General features: G+C 40.5%; 1 protein-coding gene across 1 annotated transcript in view; it reads right to left on the bottom strand.

The window, feature by feature from the left end:
* MAP7 (microtubule-associated protein 7) overlaps nucleotides 1-21,277 on the bottom strand; it is a 176,935-nt gene that overhangs the window by 42,056 nt on the left and 113,602 nt on the right. Inside the window, exons 3-5 of the mRNA XM_006885005.1 lie at nucleotides 18,655-18,732; nucleotides 4,009-4,172; nucleotides 1,164-1,281 (exon numbers count right to left, since the gene is read on the bottom strand). Coding sequence (XP_006885067.1) covers nucleotides 1,164-1,281; nucleotides 4,009-4,172; nucleotides 18,655-18,732 — 360 coding nt within the window. The remainder of the gene's footprint in view (nucleotides 1-1,163; nucleotides 1,282-4,008; nucleotides 4,173-18,654; nucleotides 18,733-21,277) is intronic.

The following is a 21,277-nucleotide window of genomic DNA, read 5'->3' as shown; positions in this document are numbered from 1 at the left end:
CTATTTATTTACTTATTAAATAAAGAGGTCATAGAAGCTATATTAAAAGATAGGAGTGAAAACGTCTGCACAGTAACCCACAGTCTCACAGATCACAATTTAAAAAGGTATCAATACCAATTAGAGGGAAGGTAGGAATGTGAACCAGATGCACTTTGGCTCCATGTAATATATTTAAAATAGTTTTTCAGGTCTTATCTAAAATGATCTTTTAAAGTGAATGCAAGTGTACCACATGCAATCGCTTTATTTCAAACCTTTAAGTCTCGCAAATCATATGATCACACTTAAGAAACACTGTGCCATAAACCAGATCTAGACCTATGCAACAGGACAGGAAGCATGCATTATGACTACAGTGGTGATGGCTCAGCTACTGATGAACTGGCCCGAGCTCTGAGGGACTAGCTACAGGTCGGGCACTCAGCAATCGTAAGCATGTCTGTACCAGGTTTTCTAGTACCACCAAAAGCTGTGCAGTGGTGGTCCAGGCCTGCTAAATCGAGAGAGGTGAATGATGATTCAACAAAACCACCTGGGGACAGAATGTAAGACAATGGTGTTTCAAAGGAAATTTTAAAAAAGAAAGAAAACATATTATTAGACTCAAACAAATGAAAAAGAGCTGACACACTGTGCAAAATTAAAAGTATATTGAATTTACAGTACAAAAAGTACAGCCTTCTACTACATCCAAATCGCAGTATAATTTTATCTATCCAAGGAGGGAGAAACGGCTCAGACAACTATTACCATTTCTCCTTTGGAAACCTGCCTATTTCTTTGCAAAGTACTAGTGTCGCAAACACTTAGGGTCAGAATACATACACTTACACTGCTAATTTTTATCAGTTAATATTACTATGAATTACCTAAAAGAATGTGGAGTTGTAACTAGAACGCTCATTTAGAAACACTGAATAGATTGCTATCTCTTCAAGGAATTGTGTAACGAGTGAGGAGAGCAGTTTGTGTTAAAGAAAGAACCTGATGTTCTTACCTCCATCACCCACTTATCCTCCAAAGATGGAAGCATCATTTATTGCAGTGTAATTACGTCAGCAGGATTTCTGGTTTGCACACACAGACTCAAGGTAAGAAGCAACTGCGCTTTTATTGTCTAGGAGAGGCACTGATTCTGAGAGCTGTCACAGCCTGTTTACCTGCACTGTGGATGCTGGGGCTCCCGTGGAGCGGGCCTCCCCAAGACCACCGGTTATATTTCTGTTTTGGCTTCTGGCTTCTCTCCATTGTACGCCGCACAACAGCTTCATGGCGTTCCTGCAATAGAACAGACAGCCTAATGCTTATATTCCGAGTGGTTAAGTGGGCATCTTTAATTTAAGACAGAGTGGAACAAAGGACACTTTTTAACTTCTTTATCAGTCTGAACCTGTTTTCTAACCTGGGCCCCAATCGTCTTATCTTTAAAGTGGGAATAATATCTCCTTCGCACATAAGGACAGTGGTACAAATAGTGACATAAACAGATATGAACCAATGTGGTTTCTTTTAGGTGGCAAACAGTCCATGTGGACTCCAAGTGACCCCATGTGACAGAGTAGAACCACCCCTCAAGGTTTCTTCAATGTATGTGTTTGTGAGTAGAGACCGGTCCTTGGAGAAGGACATCACACTTGGGAGGGTGGAGGGACAGCGCAGGAGGGGAAGGCCCTCTATGAGGTGGATTGATCCAGTGACTGGGGTAATCGGGATGGGAGTGTCAGAGATGGTGTGATTGGAACAGGACAGAGCAGAGTTTAGGGCTGTTGTACATAGGGTTGCTATGAGTCACAGGCGACTCGACGGCACATAACAATAACAACAACATCTGTTTGGTAAAGTAAAGGGTCGGTGGAAAAGAAGAAAATGAGTACGTGACTGACATAGTGGCTGCTGACAACTGGCCGAAACACATCCAAGCTCGCAAGGACGATGCAGGGCATGTTCTACATGGGATCGTTACGAGCTGGAACTGCCTCCAGGCTGCCTAACAGCAACAACTCTCTAGGAAGCCAGATGGCAAGGCGGAAAATACCAGAAACATGTTTACTTGTATTTTCTTAATTATGCAAAGTGTTTGTGTGGATCATGGATCATAACAAATTATGGCTAATCTTGAGAAGAATGGGAAGCCCGGAATACTTAATTGTGATTATGTGAAACCTACACGTAAATCAAGAAGCTGTTGTCTGAACAGAATACTAATAATACTAAATGGTACAAATTCAGGAAAGGTGTGCATCAGGGATGTAACCTTTCTCCATTCCAATGCAATCTGCATGCTGTGTAAATCATTTAAGAAGCTTTACGAAGAAGAATGTGGCATCAGAATCAGAGGAAGACACCTCAACAACCTGCATCATGCAGATGATACAAGCTTGCTTCCTGCAAGTGACTTGGACCTGAAGTGCTTGCTGCAGAAGATCAAAGACTATAGCATTAAGTATGGATTACATGTCAACATCAAGAAAACAAAAATCCTCACCACTGGACCAACAGGCCAACATCATGATAGAGGGAGAAAAGACTGAAACTGTCAATGACTTCATTGTACTTGGCTCCACAATCAACATTCACAGTCACGGGAATCAAGAAATCAAGTCTTGTTAACTGGGAAGATCTGCTGTCAAGGGTCTCTCTAACGTGTTATAGAGCGGAGGTATCAGTTTAAAGACTAAGGTATACGTAATCCAAGCCATGGTGTTTTTAATTGCTTCCTAGGCATCTGAAATGAATAAGGAAAAAGTGATGCCTTTGAATTGTAATGTTGGCGAAGATCATGGAATATAAAATGGACTGCCTAAAAACAAAACACAACACCACACCCCAACAAACTCATCTTGGAGAAAGTGCATCCTAGTGCTCTGGAGAGCCTTGGATGGTGATACTTAATCTCACATACTTTGGCCATGTTGGCAGGAGGGCCCAGTCCCTGTAAAAAGACACCTTGCTGGGAAAAGTAGTACTAAGTAACTTACTCATTGCCACCGAGCCAGAACCAACCTAAAGCCAATCCTCCACTGTGTTTTTCCTCCATTGGAGCAGCTGGTGGATTCAAACTGACTGCCTCTGCGTTGGGAGTACAAATCTTGACTGAGTAGGCTAGCAAACGAGTAGATGATCAGTGAAGGAGAGGAGGACCTTTAATGAGATGGTCTGAAACAGAGGCTGTGACAATGGACTGGAGCATGGGGGATACTGTGAGGGTTGTGGAGGGCCAGGCAAGGCTTTACTCTGCAGTTCACAGGGCCCCTGTCAGTTGTCGTTCACTTGCTTGCACGCAACACCACCACCACAAACGTGGGACAGCATTTTAACAATGGAATTTGGCATCTGTGCATCTCTTGCCTTATTGAGTCATATTGATCTTGTGCATCTTAACTACTTTGAGTCTAGATTTCCTTTCTTTTTTCCTCTCACTAAAACAGTACTCTAGTGGCCTAGTGGCACTAGAAGGTGCACTGCAATCCCTAAGGTATGCAGTTCGAAGCCACCAGCTGCTCTGCGGGAGAAAGGCAATTTCCTCCTGTGCTTCTGAAAACCCACCAGAGGGTCAGCTATGGGTTGGTGCCGACTCGGTGGTATATGACAATAATAACAACAAAACAATACTTAGCACTCACGGTAGTTATTGTCATTAGGTGCTGTAGAGTCAAGTATGACTCAGAGTGACCTATGAATAATAGATGAGAGGCTTGTCCTATCCTGATGGCCTAAGTTTAAAATGCATGCAAAAGATTAAGTCCTACCTACACGACTCTAACTTCTAGGAGTCATTTCACTAAGTCAGCAGGGAATAATGGAGAAATGAATGTCAGGTCGGGACTAGAAAATAAAGCTTTGAAGCAAGCTTCTGGGGCATTAAAAGGAACCTGCCCCATTCTCCGTGGACTCCTGGAGACCACAGCTCCACACAGCGTCCCTGCCCACTCCCCACCCGCTCTGAGCAGAGCTGCGTGGGGTATGTGCTCTTGCCCTCACAGACGGGCCTCCCGGGCCTCTCACTTTGTCCTCCTCGAGTCTCTGCCTCCGCTTCTCCTCCACCGCAGCTCGCCTGCGCTCCTCCTTCAGCCTGTGCTCCTCGAGCTTCTTCTTCCGCTCCTCCAGGAGCTTCTCGTAGTGCTGCCGGGCTCGCTCTTCCCTTTCTAACCAGATGACTTCTCTTGCAGCTTCAGAAAGAAAAGAAAAAATGAGAGAGATCAAACACAGGCAGGTTAAAAATGGGAGCACTTAGTATTATGAGCAATCCAGATCTAACAAATCTGGAGGTTTTCTGGTTCATGTGTTGTTTTCCCTCAATTTCCTTGAAAAAGAGACTAGTATTAACAATTAAATGGAAGATGCTGAATTCTCAGCCTACAAGTTTGGTATACTACTTATTTTTATGTGTCATTGAGTTAAAACAAATCCATACCTGACCTTCCAGTGGGTTTTCAAATGCTGAAAAATGGGAGGATAATGTCCATTTTTCTCTTGCATGGCAGCTGGTGGATTCAAACCACATACCTTTGGGTTGGCAGTGCAGGTTCTTGCCACTAGGCCACACGTGTTCCCTTTGGTATACTACTAAATTAGAACAATGTAGAAACAACCTTCCTTGGACTAAAACCAGTAATAATGTCTTTCCCTTTGGTTTTATTCTCTGTCCGCCTCCCTTTTTAAAAACAAAACAATTTCCATTTACAGTTCCATGCTGATGCACATGAAGCATGAGTTGGAACTGACTTGATGGCAACTGTGTTTGGTCTGCAAGATGTGAAAGGCAAGGAAAACTGGTTGAAGAATATGTGCAAACTCTCTTTAACTCTTCTCTAACTCTGATTTTAATTTAAAATAGAAAGTTAAAAATGTGACAACATCAAGATAAAAAATTTGTGACTAGGGTGCAGCTGATTCAGGCCACAGTCTTTGCAGTCTAGGCATGATAGCAGGAGAATTGATGCCTTTGAACTGCGGTGCTAGAGAAGAGTATTGAATATACCATAGACTGTCAAGAAAACAAACAGGTTTTCCCTGGAGAGGGTGAAACTAGGATGTTCCTCGGAGGCAAGGATTCTGAAGCTTCATCTGACATACTTTGGACATGTTGCAAGGAGGGACCAGTCCTTGAAGAGGACATCATACTTGGGAGTGGGGAAGGACAGCGTAAGAGAGGAAAACCCTCTATGAGGTGGATTTATTCAGTGACTGGGATAATGGGGCTAGGTATTTCAATGACAATAAGGTTGGCATAGGATAGAGCAGGGTGTAAGGTTGTTGTACAGAGTTGCTATGAGTCGCAGGTGACTAGAAGGCACATGACAACAAAGACAAAAATATTCTTTTAACACAACACTGATCCTTTATAAGCATAAAAAGATGACACCTGTGGGGTCACAGGTGGCTCTGAATAGCCTTTCCGTTGGCAGTCCAATCCCTAGGGGCTATACTGCTAGAGCTCTCTTTAGAGGAAGGAAAAGGCCAAGGGCAAGTTCAGGACAAGTTTATCCTTCTGTTATCAGTTAGGCTGATGTGCAAAGAGAACTGGAGACTGGCAGAGAGGGGGTCTGGGTTCTCCCAGTGTCTCTGCCACCGACAAGGGTTCAGAGCTCAGGCCTGTGCATTCACAGTTCTGTTCCACTTCCCTAACATGAAACAATTATTGTATTATCATCTACAGAAGTCATAACAATTAAGATTTCTATCAATACTGCATGAAAGTCTGAAGCAGACAAAAGAAACCAATTGGGACTTCAAGACCTAGAGGTGGATGGCACGATCAATACTGTTCATAAGCTTTTAATGTTCCAGGTATTGGATTGCAGCTTTTAGATCCCATTCTACGGCATTTTTTAAAGATTCTTTGAGGTATTTATAAACATAATGTATTCCTCTCCAATAACAGATCTAGAAGCCAGTAAGATAAAATAAGAAATAATGAAAAACCAAACTGGCAAGACAAATTTGTAAGACAAGGTAAAATAGAAATGAGTCAGTTCCTAGAATAATTTTCTGTAAATAATGTTTTCATCCAGCTACTTTCTTGCTCAAGAATATTTATAGCTATTTCCTCATGAAGATGGAATATCTTGATTTCTGTAGTCCTAAATTTGACTATGCTTATTAGACCTCAATATAAACTCTTCAACCTAATTTGATATGTCTCAAGCAAACTATGCTTCTTCCCAGCTTTTTAACCAAATTGACTTTGTTCAGGCAGTATCCAAGTTGGGCTAGATTGGTGTTATTTGTTAAAAATGCAGACTCCTAGGCTCCAACTTTCAGATTAGGTTTATTATTTCTAGGTAGGAGGTTCGAATCCTCCATCTGCTCTGAGAAAGATGAGCAATCTCTTCCCCTGTGATTTACTGTCTCTGAAACCTACTGGAGGGTCAGCTGTCAGTTGGTCCCAACTGGATGGCTTTCTGTGAGGCAAAGGTCCAGTAATCTGTATTTTTAACAAATCTTAAGACAACTCTGAGGCAAGTACCTTCCTCATGGCTTTATGGTGAGGGTTAGAGGAAAAATTACATCTAAAGTAGTTCTTTGCACTTAATAAACATTCAATAAATATTGGCTATTAACGCTGTCTTTGTCTTCAGCGTAATTATTATTGTAAATAAAAAACTCTAAACATTATTTCTTATAGCTGGACTATAAATACTAACTGTGTTGGCTATTACACTAATAGTTTGTTTTATCTTTAAATTATCTACTGAAGGAAGAATGTCTATTTTCTACCAGGAAATGGAAAGCCTATCCCAATGCCTTCTTAAAACAACTGTCTTCATTAAACAGTCATACAAAGACTAGGCAAACAATGCAGAAATAGCAGACAACATCTTGTCCCTGCAGAGTCTGCTGGCGAGTGTTAGGATTGTTAGTTAAGTACAGATTATGCAATCTTTTATACTGGAGGACAATATACAAACTAATTTCAATATCTTAATACAAATTGTTGCTGTTGTTATGTGCCATCGAGTTGGAACCAACTCACAGGGGATTTGAGAGTCTATAACTGAATGAGAGGAGACTGCCCATCTTTTTACTGTAGAGAAGCTGATGGATATGAACAGCCTGCCTTGGGGTTGGCAGTGCAACTCCTTACCCTCCAGAGGCACCTAGGCCTACAGAATGCACTTTCACACAAACAGAAATTCAATATATTCTAGATTTTTTGTTATTTAAAATATTCTCCATGGATGAAAGATTATGCCAAGATCTTTTATTTTTCTATTAGGAACTGGGAATGTTTAACATAAGAAAGGAAATCAACAAGACATGCAGAACTTAAATCATTAACAATAAAAAAATCATTAACAATTTCATAAAGCACTAACGGTATAAAGGGGAAAGGCAGCATGTCAAAATTGTATACTTTTAACGTTAATTCTTCTAAAACGATGATTTGGGGGTGTGGGACAAGGACGAAATTATGCAATAATGGATTTCTTTTTAATTGCACTGAGGAGTAAGGAGGAAAATGTGCAACAATGAATAACGAAAATCCAAATTTTCTATAAACCTTCGTTAAAATCACCATAAAAAGGAAAAAAAATTATTTATCCTTAGTCCTTTAGATCACAATATAAAATGAAGTAAAAACCTGCTGCAGTCCCAGAAATATTAGACCTTAACAAATTCTACCCCTGCATAATAGTATGTCAGTGCCACATAAAAGAGAATTATACTTTCAATTTGGGCTCCATCAATGCACAGCCATACTTGTAACTAAGAGTAATTGAAAGCGGAAAGTACTCTGGCCTCGCAGAAACCCAAGTCCACTGCTCATCTTGCTACTCACCAGCTAAGGGCCATTAAAACAGATAACAAGCTCTGTGGTCTTGTGTCTTTAAAATGCTGAAGGTTTGTTATGAAGAGTCACAATTTCATGTATAACACTTAACACAGTGTCATGTACACAGTAAGAACCAGATGCTGTCAGGGCAGCCCTGAGCTGATTATTTTAGAAGCAGATTGTCAGGCTCCTGGCTGGTGCCTCTGAGGGGCTGGTGTGGTGAACTTTAACTGAACTGCCAACCTTCTGGTTCACTGCTCTGTGCACTTTTATTTATATCAACCAGATATTTCTATGCATCTAGTAGTTTAAAAAGAAGAAGCCAGCTGTTGCACATTCAATTTCAACTCATAATGACTTCACCTCTGTCAGAGCCAAGCTGCTCACCACAGGGTTTTCAATGGTTGAGGGTTTTTTGTTTTGTTTTTAAATAGACCACCAGGCCTATATTCTGAGGTGTTTCTAAGGCAAGACAATCAAGTAAATGCTGACTCATGGTGAACTTCTAGAAGGTTTCCAGAGCTGTCAATGTGGGAAGAGTGATGATCTCTTTGGTGGAGCAGCTGGTGGGTTCGAACCACTTATCTTTGGTTAGCAGACCAACATGTAACACATTATGTGTTTTATACTTATGTGTTATGTTATGTTATGTTATGTTATGTTATGTGCCGTTGAGTCGCTTGCGACTCATAGTGACCCTATGTACAACAGCCCTAAACTCTGCTCTGTCCTGTGTCAATCGCATTGTCTCTGACACTCCCATCCCGATTACCCCAGTCACTGAATCAATCCACATCATAGAGGGTCTTCCCCTCCTGCGCTGTCCCTCCACCCTCCCAAGCATGATGTCCCTCTCCAAGGACCGGTCTCTCCATACAACATGTCCAAAGTATGTTAGACAGAGCCTCAGAATCCTTGCCTCCAAGAAGCCACCCAGTTTAACTCTTTCCAGGATGAATCTGTTTGTTTTCCTAGCAGTCCATGGTACCCTCAATACTCTTCTCCAGCACCACAGCTCAAAGGCATCATTTCTCCTTCTATCCTCCTTGGTCATTGTCCAACTCTCTGATGCATAACAAGTGACAGCAAAGACCATGGCATGTATCAGACTCATCTTAGTCTCCAGAGAGACACCACTGCTCTTTAGTACTTTGGAGAGGTCCCTAACAGCATCCTCTCCTCTCCTCTCCTCTTCTTCTATTAATATTATAATTCTATTCTAGTTTATTATCAGAACTGCATGAGGCACCTCCAGGTGAACTCACACCACCAACTTCCTGGCTGGCAGCTGAGTGATTAGCTATTTGGGATGCTCAGGTATGTTGTTTAAACACACATACAGTATCAAAACACAAAAATAAAATTGTTATTATTGTGTACCACAGAATCAGAACCAACCCACAGCTGACCCTAAGGTTTTCAGTGCACAGGAGATTTCAGCAAATAATTTTCAAGCACCTCAGTTTCACTCTCAAGTTCTCCCTCATTAATCCTGGATGCCACACCCTAACTCAACATCATCCAGACAACAGGCTCCATGAATTCACATCAGAACCATCTCTTCAATCCTGTTTTTTCTCTTCTCACCTTGTGCCATTACTTTATTTAAGCCCTTGCTCATCTCCCTTGTTCTGATGTCTCAGAGATAGCTCCCTTCAAAACCCAAATCTCATGTCACGGTCCTACCTGAAATCTCTTCATTCTCTGTCTGGGTCCGTAGATTGGTCAGAGGTACCTTCATGACTGGTAGTCTCTATGAACTATCTCTTCCCACCTGTAAAACTTTTGTTATTTCTCAAGTCCTAGGTCAAATGTCTCTTCCTCTGAGAGATCTCTTCTGAAAGCTCCTTCAAGGCAAGGGGGCTTCAATTGCTGGACTTAGCGTCCAGTATGTGATTTATTTAGATCCAGATGGTGCCTTCTCTGCTTCTGTATGTTTGTGACTTCTCTATAGCCTCAATGTCAAGTTTAGCACAAAGGAGCTGGTGGCTCAAAGTTTAAATGCTTGGCTACTCACAGAAAGGTTGGTGGCTCAGTTTCAACCAGAGACGCTACAGGACAAAGATTTGGCAATCTTTCCTGGAAAGATCAAGCCTAGGAAACCCTACCAGACAATTCTACTCTGTCACATGAGTTTGCTAGGAGGTGAAAACTGACCCGAAGAAACATTTTAGCAGATTGTTAAAGCAGTTTGATGAATAGATGAACTAAAAAGTTACAGGACTGAGAGACATCAAAGCAACATGACTTGCCTATATAAGAAAGCAGTATCATCCTAGGATGATCCTCGAGGCTAGGCTTAAAAGAGTCCAGTCTGTGCTAGGGTATATGGAATTCTGTTAAATCACACAGAACAATGCTGGTCTTTGAAACTCTTGACTGTTAATCCACCTTCACGCCTCTTTCTTTGCTATCCCTTTATTAAAAAATTAGGCTTCGTTAGTCCCAAGCAAAGGAGCCCTGGTGGCACAGTGGTTAAATGCTTAGCCGACAATCAAGGGTCAGCAGTTTGAACCCACCAGTCAATTCACAGGAGAAATCTGTGGAATCCTGCTTCTATAAATATTACAGCCTTGGAAACCCTATGGGGCTGGCTGCTATGAGTTGGAGTTGACTCAGTAGGTGGGTTGGATCTGGTTTTGTTCCAGATAGCTCAGCCAGTCTCTGTGAAATCATGTCATCTGCTTCCATCATCTTTATCACTATCATCACCACAGCAAGATGTACGCAGCCAGCTTTCATATGCACTGACACTAGGTGATTTACAGGGTTTATCCCCCTAGCTACTCTACGAGGTAGACACTACTATTAAACTCATTTTATGATAAGTCTGAGACACTGAGGAGTGAAGTAACTTGCCCTATTGTCTCACAATAATCAGTGGTGGGGCTGGGATTCACACTCTGGCTTCTCTGACTAGAAGCAGACAGCAAACGATTTATGTGAAAAGGTGCCATCTGCAACCCTCGCAGTGGCTCCTCCAGACTGGGACAAAATATCCAAACATGGAGATCACATAACGTCATTCGTAGCCTTTATCCTCACCAGTTTACAAGGTCCTTCATTCTTCTCTAGTCTTTAATATTTGTGTATCTTTAGCCTTAAAAGCAAAGTAATATTAAGGGAAACAAAAACTGCTTGGTTAGTTACAGTGATTTATTTTATATGAAGGCTTTGGCTTCAGAGTTACCTAATCCATCGACAACAAGCATCTATTATTCCTAGTCCTGAGTCATGATACAGCTGCCATCGTATGTGCTAATATCCACACTGCTCTAATTTATAATTAGCTTTAAACCCTTAAGAGCTTTGTGAACAGTATATTCTTTAAGTGACAATTCTGGGAGACTCAGATGCCAAGGATGACCATTAAAAAAAATCCATTTTAGCACTAGAAATTTGCATTAGAAAAGACTATTTCCCATATTTTTAGAGGTGAACAATGTCTAAAGAGGAAAAATCTCTGACTGAAGTGGGAAATGAGGGGGAGTGGCACTTACGACTCTAATCTGCCATGGAACTGCATTACTGATTGCTCCGTTAATTACACATACTTTGCTTGTCAACATTTTTAAGATGAACATTCTAAATCAGGTTGAAAATATTTTCTTGACCATGCTCTTAATAATATTATTTGCTCTGATTTGACAAATAATGAGAGTAGAGAGAGAGAGAGAAAAAAAAAAAAAAGAAAGAAGCTATTACTGAGAGAAAGGAAGTCTGATGAAATTATCCAAAGAAAAATTTTCTTTAAAAATTTAATGATGTTGAACAAATTTTTTTTGTTTTGTTGTGTTTTGTCCTCCCCACTCTTGTTGTGTTCTGTCAAATTAGACCCAACTGGCACAAGAGGAGATTGCTCCTCCTTCTCCAGCAGAGCATCTGGTGGATTCAAACCACATCCCTTCAGGATTGCAGCACCTTTTTTTTGCCACTAGGCCACCAGAGTTCCCTAGAACAAACTTTTAAGGTTAAATTGCACACCCATGTTTATCGCGGCTTTGTTCACAATAGTAAGGAGTTGGAAACAACCTAAGTGCCATCAACAAACAAATGGATAGAGAAGCTGTGGTATATTCACACAATGGAATACTACGCTGAATTGAAAAACAAGGAACTCATGCAATATTATTCAAAATGGGTGACCCTAGAGGACATTATGCTGAGTGAACTATCTCAGCCACAAAAGGACAAATACTGCATGGTGCCACTGTTGTAGAATGAGGCTGATATCAGGGTGGGGGTAAGTCTGAGAAAAACTGGATAAATTATGTATACTGCATTGAAGCTGATGAGGGAGAGAACAGTTTAAAAGTAATATTTTAGGGCTTTATGATTATCATAATTGGAATGAGGGCTACAGAGTGGAGTATACTCGGGGTGAGGGAGGGAGGGTGCGTGAGGATTGTATACCAATGAAGGAGTTTTTCTTTTGCTTTTAAAGAAGAGCGAACTGGGGGTGGGCGGGGAGAAAAGTGCAACAATGAATGAATGGAAATCTGCAATCTCAATGTTCATTGAAATGAATAATAATAATTAAAAAATATAAAAAAATTGTGAATGTTGTTGTTGTAGTTAAAACGAACCCACAGCTGATCTTGTGGGATTTTAGAGGCAGTAGAGATTGGACATCCTTCTCCCCTTGATCAGCTGCTGTATTTGAACCATGTGTTTTTGGGATTGCTGTGCAGCTTTTTACCACTAGGCCTAAAGAGCTCCCTAAAAGTGCCCATCCTGTTTTTGTTGTTAGGTGCCATCAGTCAAGCATGACTCACAGTGACCCTATGAACAAATGACCTGACCCTACCCTATTCATCGTATTTTATATACTCCTTTATAGTAGATTGTTGTTAGCTGTGGTTCTGTGCATCAAGTTGCAAATGACTCACAGCGGACCCTCCAGCAGGTTTTCAGAGGCTGCGAACAGCACAGGGGTGGGGAGCTGTTCATCTTTCTCCTGCCGAGGAATCCAATCCTTGCGCCTTTGGGTTGGCAGGGAAACTTTTACCCACTAGGCCTCCAGGGATCTCTTTATTATATACTTTTTCTGACTAGGTTGGCACAGGATAGAACAGCATTTAGAGCTCTTGTACATAGGGCCGTTATGAGTTGCAAATGACTCGATGGCACATAACAACAACAACAACAACAACAACAACAACAACAAGAAGCATTATATGATGATAGGCTTATTGTGTACTTTTGAGTTTAGCTACACAGCCAATAAAAAGAAATTAAACCACAGATTCTATTAGCTCAGATTTGTCTTGATGATAATACTTTGACACTCTTTGATGATTTTATAGAACCCAGTAAAGCCCCAAGTTGGGATTATATATCTATCCATGTAGGACATTTTTTCTCATGAAAAGGTTAAATAAGTAATTGCATTTAATCAATATCTCAAAGTGAATCTGTATCATTGTCAAAATGAGAAACCTGATGTTTTCCCAAAAGTTCTTGTTATTGTTGATTGCCTCGAGTCGAGCATGACTTGTAGCAACCCTATGAAAAGGTCTGACTGAAGCCCCTCTACAACTATTGACATTTATCAATGTTCCTTAGTTTCTGGAAGCATGTTGTTTAGGAAGTGGATGCTGCTCCTGCTTTCAATTCCCACAATATCAGAGCATGTATCATGTCTATAGGAAGTTGGACTAAAGCAAAGATGGCATCTCCTAAGCGGTTCAAACACAGTAACAGCTCCAAGGGAGGAAGAGGGGCATCTCCCTCCCCATGCAATTCCCAGCCTCTGAAAACCACTGGAGGTCAGCAATGAGTTGGTTCCAACTGACAGGCAATGAGAGTGAGAGAGAGGAACACTCATGGAGTGTTCTGCTGAATTTTCTTGTCAATATACTGTAGAAGTATTAATCTTATGACATATATGGAGATCAACTAAGCGTAAGGCACAATTATTGCATAGTTTACCTGTGTATTTGTTTTTAGTTTACTGAGAAAATGGAGATAAGTAAATACATTGCTGTGCTGTTAAGTGCCGTTGAGTAGTAGGTGACTCAGAGACCCTATGAACAAAAGACCTGGACACCTGTATAACTTTCGTCCTTTCCCCAGGTTCATAGGGTTTCCAGAGGCAAGCTATTACAGAAGTGGATACCACTACTGCTTCCAAACTTGTTTTAATCGGGGAGCTCCACCAAACACTGTCTACCATGGGTAACCTGTTAATTGGACCTATTAGAAGGACAGGCAATTTGATCATATCTTCATGGAATTATCATACACTCATTCAAGGAATTAAAATTAATTGTACTTATCTTCATTTAGACTAAAATGCATCTAACAGGGGAGTTTCTATGACTAAGAAACTAACTTAAGGACTCTGATGACTGCAAGAAAAGAGAAGCATAGCTGGGTGTCTTCTGTTAAAGATGATGGAAAAAGTGAGAGATTTACGATGCTGATGGTTTCAGAAGATGAAGGTAATTAATGGCACTGAATTGTATAAATAAAAGAAATTGAAATAGTAAATGTTTATATACATATATATGAGATAAATTAGATTTTAGGGAGTAAAAGTGTCAACTTCCACCTACAAACTAGGATAGAAATGGCTGAAGCAGTAGTCAGAGGATTAGGCTGAGGCCAGGTTGACCACTCGGAGCTACAAGCAGCCCAATAAATTCAAGGGCCCAGGGAGGGAGACTACTCAACGTGCAGAGTTAGGTCCTCCATGGAAGGGAGGATGTTCTGTCCTGCATTAGATCTGATGGCTAAGACCTCTGCACTCTGAGTTGCAGCTTTAGTATCCAAAAAACGGCTGAAAGGATTGACTTCTTGGGACTAAAAAACATATTGGTACAACTGACTGGGATACAGAAATTACCTGGAGAGGTCAGTTTTGGAAGCAAAGGTAGAAGAGGAGAGGAGAAGCAGGAAAGATGGAGGAGGAGACTTAGTTAACTAGAAGCTGAGCTCCGGGGAGCAGAGAAGAAGCCATTTCCTAATTAGTAGCTGGAAATACAAACTCATATCAAACAATGTGTTGGACACATGAGAACAGGTCAGATTTCTTTTTTCTCCTCTAGGGAAAAAAATCTCAAACCAGAAATAAAATTAGAGCTCAGAAGACAGAGGGGAAAAGAGATGCAAAAGTCAAGATACAAGAGCCTGAAGGAACGACCTGTATTTTATCAGATGGAGTGGAGTGGTTGAGGTGAAGCCTTTGTGTAGAAAAATTTTAAGAGAGGAAAAATAAACATGCTTGCAGAGAACATGAGCCAAACCACACTGATTGGATAGTCTGACCCTTAAGAAAGGCACTGAGTGTATGGAATTAACTGAAGGATAATGTAGGAAGAGTCGGTTAAATAACATAATCCTACCATAAAATATCAGAGCATGACTCAGAGATTTAACCCACAGAAAGTTATTAATAGGCCCTTTCCATTTGCAAAACATAAAACATACCATGCCACCAATACCGAAACAGGCTGCTCTTAAAAATTGCCTCTCTGTATTTTACTTTTTTCAAAAAATCAATTAAAAAACAAATCTTAATGATTTCAGCAATCATTTCAATCAATGCTCAACACTGTATATAATCAATTTTACTGGTCAACCCAGCACATCTTGCTTTGCTAAAATTTTTTTAAATGCTTTCTGTTTTTTAATGTTTCTTAAAAAGTTTCAAAGTGAGAAAGAAGCTGGTATTACTAAATGTTTATTTTGAATTAAGCATGGTCCAAAGATTTCCTATTAGTGACAGATTTTTATTTATTCATTTATTTTTAAAAATGCTTAGTGCTAGAACAGCTTTTGCCCAACAAAAGCTGGTGGTCATGTGGGATTTTGGATTTATTTTTTTTTTATACTACAGATTCTTCCAATATTCTCCTTATATTCTATAAGACATAAATTAGATGTCAAATCCCAAGTAACTCTTACAAATGTACGTATGTGTATATGTCCATGTGTGTTCATTTACATACTTATGTATATGCTTTCAAATCTAGGAATATAAGGGAACTTTTAAAGAAATAAACAAAATGTAGCATTTTAAAATAAAAAAAATAGTGGAAAAAAATCAGAATTCAATTAGATGTACTTCATTAAAATTATGATTTTCAGAGAGAGAAGAAATGAGATCAGACGAAAAATTATGTTATTTAACATGGCAAGAGAAAGGAAAAAACCAGGGGAAAAACACCTATATATTGGCTCCCAAAAGAGTCAAGTTGGAATGGCTCGTTAATAGAATGTGAAAACTCCTCTGACCCATAAAATAACCTGAAGAGCACAGAAGGTCTGTCAGCAAATGCCTTTGGCATCATTCCTCTATAGTTCCTGCCTCTTCTACTCTGTGACTAAAGTGTCTTCATCCTCAAGGAAGGAGCTCAGGTAGATGGTACCGGACACAGGCTGGGTATGAGCATTTGGGCTTCCCAGGCCCCTGTAAATGCCCCTAGTAAGGGACATATCCCACACTGGGTTATGCTGTTGCTGTCTATGCATCTGTTTCTCCACTAGGGTGGAGCTTGCCCGAGAGCATTAGATTTCAGCAGTATTCATCATTCTATTATCTGTCAAACACAATGCCCACAAGCAAGTTTTTAAATGTAGAAAAGAATACATCATGTTCTGAGGTCAAATGCTGTTCCAAGTATGTGAACTATATTCTAAAATAATCTAGCAACTCAACATAAGGCAGAATCACTAGCAAGTTTTGAGGAAAAGCTGCCAAGTTCAAATCTACACACTGCGTAACTTTATAACATGGCACATTTGATCAACAAATATTTATGCTTTCCACAAAAATCTACTTAGTTCTGAAAGATAAACTCAAATGGAACAATGATGCCAGTCTAGAGACTAAGGTGTATCAGATGTAGGCCATGGTCTTTGCAATTACTTGCCATGCATCAGAGAGCTGGACAGTGACTAAGGACGATAGAAGAAATGATACCTCTTGAGTTGTGATGCTGGAGAGAATCTTGAACATATTATTTACTGCCAAGAAAACAAGTAAGTCTGTCTTGGAGAGGGGAAACCAATTTTCCCCTCGAAGGCTAGGATTTTGAAGCTCCATCTCACATACTTTGGGCACGTGGCCAGAGGGACCAGTCACTGGGAAAGACATCATGATCAGAAGGGTGGAGGGACAGCACAGGAGAGGAAGACCCTGGATGAAATGGATTGATACAGTGACTGGGGCAATGGGAGTAGGTGTATCGGTTTCAGTGAGACTGGCTCAGGACAGGGCAGGCTTCAGAGCTGCTGTACAGAGAGAGAGTCACTATGAGTTGCAGGTGACTCAATGGCACCTAACAACAATAATATAGTATGTAAAAACTTATTTATAAGGCATTCAAACTAAAAAGGAGTACTACTGAGCTTACAGAGACACTTCTTCTATTCAACTGGACATGAATCAATGTTGTAACTCGAAGGAGGCAGTAATAAGTATGAGTAGTAGTAGGTAAATGGCGTAAGACCTGATCCAGCGGGGACATGATGGTGGGGAGCACCATTCCTTGGATCAGAGAACAGAGGACAAAGGACAACTGTCCAACAGGGGTCAGTTTCTTCTGGTTGCTCAGCTGGAGTTTCTTCCTGCTTTAGTAGATCTGCTTCTCCCTCTCTTGCTCATTTCTGGTTCACCTGCCTAACCAATCCCGGCTAGAGAACAAGGGCACAGTTCACAGCAGGAAGCCTGTCAGGCACAGGGCACTTGAGGCCTACCGGGAAATTCTAGGCACAGGAGTCAGCAGAGCTCACTCACTTAGCCTGTTAAACAACAACAACAAACCTTCCAAGGTCGTTACAGGAAAAAGTAAAACTAGACCTGCTTTTAAATAATATACATTATTATCAACAAACTTTTAACAACCAGGTTGGTTCCACATGCAACTCAATTCCACTACCTTAAGTTCCAGAATAATAAAAATCAGACGAGTGAGGATACAGGTGCTGGGCTCCCATTTCACTCATTAACTCTTACACCAAATGCAGCTGCTTTAGGAAAGGTACGGCCATCTGCTGATAAGATTATTAGCAACTTACATAACTGCTAGTCTTAAAATATCTAGACACTCTGGAGACAGCAAGACAGGCTGACCAAGCACTTCACCTTTCCTGGACTGATAGAAAATATTGCTCTTTAACAACTTTGTATAAATGGACACCGAGTAAAGGGTAGAGGATCCTAGATCTGTGATTTAGAAGACACTGACTGGTGACCTTCTTAGTGCTGTGACCTCTGCTTCCTGGTAAACCAACCCTATCACCCAGCGATTACAGTACAAACACTGACTATAGTGGCTAACCTTCCAAGAGGGCATTAGATAACAAAAACCAAAGCAGACACCCAAGCAGGAGGAGTCATACATTCCTTAACTTTGCACTAGGAGCAGTGACTATAAATTCAGCAGCAGCATTATTACTAACACGGAGGCAGTGCCCACCCTAGCAGTTCAGCGTCTCCCAGGAGGCCACATAAAAACCCCCATATGCTTACTGACCCTTGTGTTTTTCAAGCTATAAAGAATGATCTATAGTTTTATCCACCCCCTGCACATGAACACACCCACACCCACACATCCTCTAGTGCCACAACGAACTGTGATTACAATGTAATATAAAGTAAAAATTACTCTAAACCCAAATTTTATACTAATTCGACTGGCACTCAAAATGTAGCCCTCTGTTCATCTGAGGCACTAAATTCTGTTTCACAAGACACCTTTAGGGAATACCACTAACAAACTCCTCAAGGCTGCTGAAGAACACGGTTAACACAGTGATGTGGATTTGCTCAATGTTAAATGCGCATCAACCCAGAAGTGAAAAACCAACATTTCTGCACCAGTGCCCCCGTGTGATCAGATGTGAATGTGGACGCAGGGACTCTGTACCTAGCTGCTTTTCCCGTTCTTCACGTCGCTCTCGGGCCAGCCGCTGCCGGTCATCAACTCGTAGGACAGGTGGAGGGTCTGAAAAATGAGATAAAAAACAAAAAAAAAATACAGTAAGACACAATGATTAACATCCTTTCTCTTAGTAAATAAATGTAATGAGTGAAATATTGCTGAAATCTTACAACAGTTAATTCTTATAACAATATCTCCAGTGATACATTTTATTTTTATAACTTTCCCTCCACTTAAAAGTACCAAACCAACTGTAGCCTTCTGGCTATTTTCAGCAAACAATATAAATGATGTTTTATGCTTCCAAGCTACTGAACTTATCTTACATTAGTGTAAGGATAATATATAATGATGTTTGTAACACTGTTACCAAATACCTAGTAAATTGTCTCAGAAGTTAATTAATTAATTGAACATATATTGAACAATGTCAAGCACTGTTCTACATTCTGAAAAAACAACAACAACAAAAAAACAAAACAAAACCAATCAAAAAACAAACCAGCAGCGAAAATAGGAAAATAAACCCAACTTATCCAAATAGAGTTTATATTCTACTGGTGAAAAGTTTAATAGGAAAAACAAAGCATATAGTATGGGAGGAAGTATATAGAATGATAAATAGAGATACATACAAAGAACAACAGAATAAAGCACAGAAACCAGCTGTGCAGAAATTCCAGGAAGTGAAAAGCAGGTACAAAGGCCCTGTGGCTGGCAAGTCCCTAATGTGCTCAAGTAGCAATGGCAATATTGAAGTGTGAAATAGAGATAGACTGGTAGGTAATGCAGGAGGACCATGGGATTGAGCTTATTGTTTAAGGTGAGGATACTGGATTTTATAAGGATTTCAAAAAAATAATTATTTACATTAACAATTTCATTCATGCTTAGAAGGGTTGGAGGCACAGGACAAGAGAAGACACTTCTGGATGAGATGCATTGACTCAGTGACTGGGGTAATGGAGGGGGTGTGTCAGAACTGATGAAATTGGCTCACAACAGAGTAAAGCTCAGAGCTATTGTACACAGGGTTGCTACGAGTCTATTCGATGGCACATAACAACAACAACAATAGTGTTTTGCTGTTGTTGTTGTTATGTACTATTAAGTCAGAACCAACTCATAGCTGACCTCTCTCAGGTTTTCAGAGGCTGTAAATCCTAATGGAGGAGAGTGCCCATCTTTCTCCAGTTGAGCAGCTGATGGGTTCAGACAAAATATCTTTGGGTTGGCAGTGAAAGTGCTTATCACTAAGCCACCTGCGCTCCCTAGTGTTAAAGTAAAATAAAAATAATAATGATGGCTATGGACTGCATAGGGTCGCAGGTGACTCGACAGCACATAACAACAACATGGACTATATTGTGTCCTTCAACATTTGTGCTGTAAACCCTAATCCCTATGCTTATGGTTATAATTCCATTTGGGAATGGGTTGTCTTTGTTATGTCAATGGACAAGGTTAGTGTAAAGTATGTCTTGAAGCCATCACAAAACATAAAGACCTAAAAGGAGTAGAACAAACAAAAATGAGGTGTCAATTAGACTCATAACAACCCTAAGGACAACAAAATAAAACCTGTTCCGCCCAACCCAATGCTTTCTGCTGAACCTAAACTCGCTTTACAATCACTGAGCCAGCCCATCCTCTCCTCTGATATTCACTCTCCAAGCATGATGTCCTTTTCCAGGGACTGGTCCCTCCTGCAATACGCCCCAAGTACATGGGATCAAGTCTTGCCATCCTCACCTCCAAAGAGCATTCTAGCTCTACTTTTTCAAGTCAGACTTGTTCTAGTTTCTCGGAGTCTCCAGCACTTTAATACTCTTCTCCAACACTTTATTTAAATGCATTAATTTCTCTTCATTCTTTTCTAACTGGCCAGCTTTCTCATGAATTAAGGATAAAGGATTAAGGATACTATAACTTAGTCATCAAAATGACAATTTTTCTTCTCAAGACGTCTTCTAAAGATTTTTAAAAAACTGGTTAAATGGACCCCTCACTAGTTCACACTCATAATTACATTTAAGGTCCACAAATATTAAGCATTCCAAGAATGATTATGGTGAAAAAGACAGCTCCTGGTCCCCTAATGATTTAACTTTAAAATGGCTAAATGGACCTGTGGGTCCCCTCTGACAATTAGTTGGTAAATGGCCATCTGCAGGGAGCTTTTGGATGTCATTTGATTTTGGGCAAGGAAAATGACAGTAGGCCATGGTAAATATGCAAATAATGCTGCACAAATAGACCCATTAATAGAAATGAAGCCAATGGAAGAGTTTGCAATAGTTTCCACTGTTCTTTTTAAAGATCGAACCAGAATTTTTTTAAGTTGCTTTGGTGTCAGGAAGGGTGCTCCAGAGAGGTGGCTAAGGGATTTGGTTCCAGTTTAAACAAAGTAACTGCTCTGGGAGAATAAGAGGAAGCAGTTTCAGCTGAGGAAACGTTAAGGGTCAGTTCGACTCTTTCCAGTAAAGTAGCTAAGAGCTGGAATGAACTTATTGGGTTTGGCCTCAGAATTTGAAGGGGGTATTGGTGGAAAGTCTATTAACAATCTTCGTTATGCAGATGACACAACCCTGCTTGCTGAAACTGAGGA

This window comes from Elephantulus edwardii, unplaced genomic scaffold (assembly GCF_000299155.1).
Source record: "Elephantulus edwardii isolate Elephantulus edwardi_28Jun2011 unplaced genomic scaffold, EleEdw1.0 scaffold00039, whole genome shotgun sequence".
NCBI lineage: Eukaryota > Metazoa > Chordata > Mammalia > Macroscelidea > Macroscelididae > Elephantulus > Elephantulus edwardii.
The sequence above is the reverse complement of the archived record's forward strand: the minus strand, read 5'-3'. Positions and strand labels throughout refer to the sequence as shown.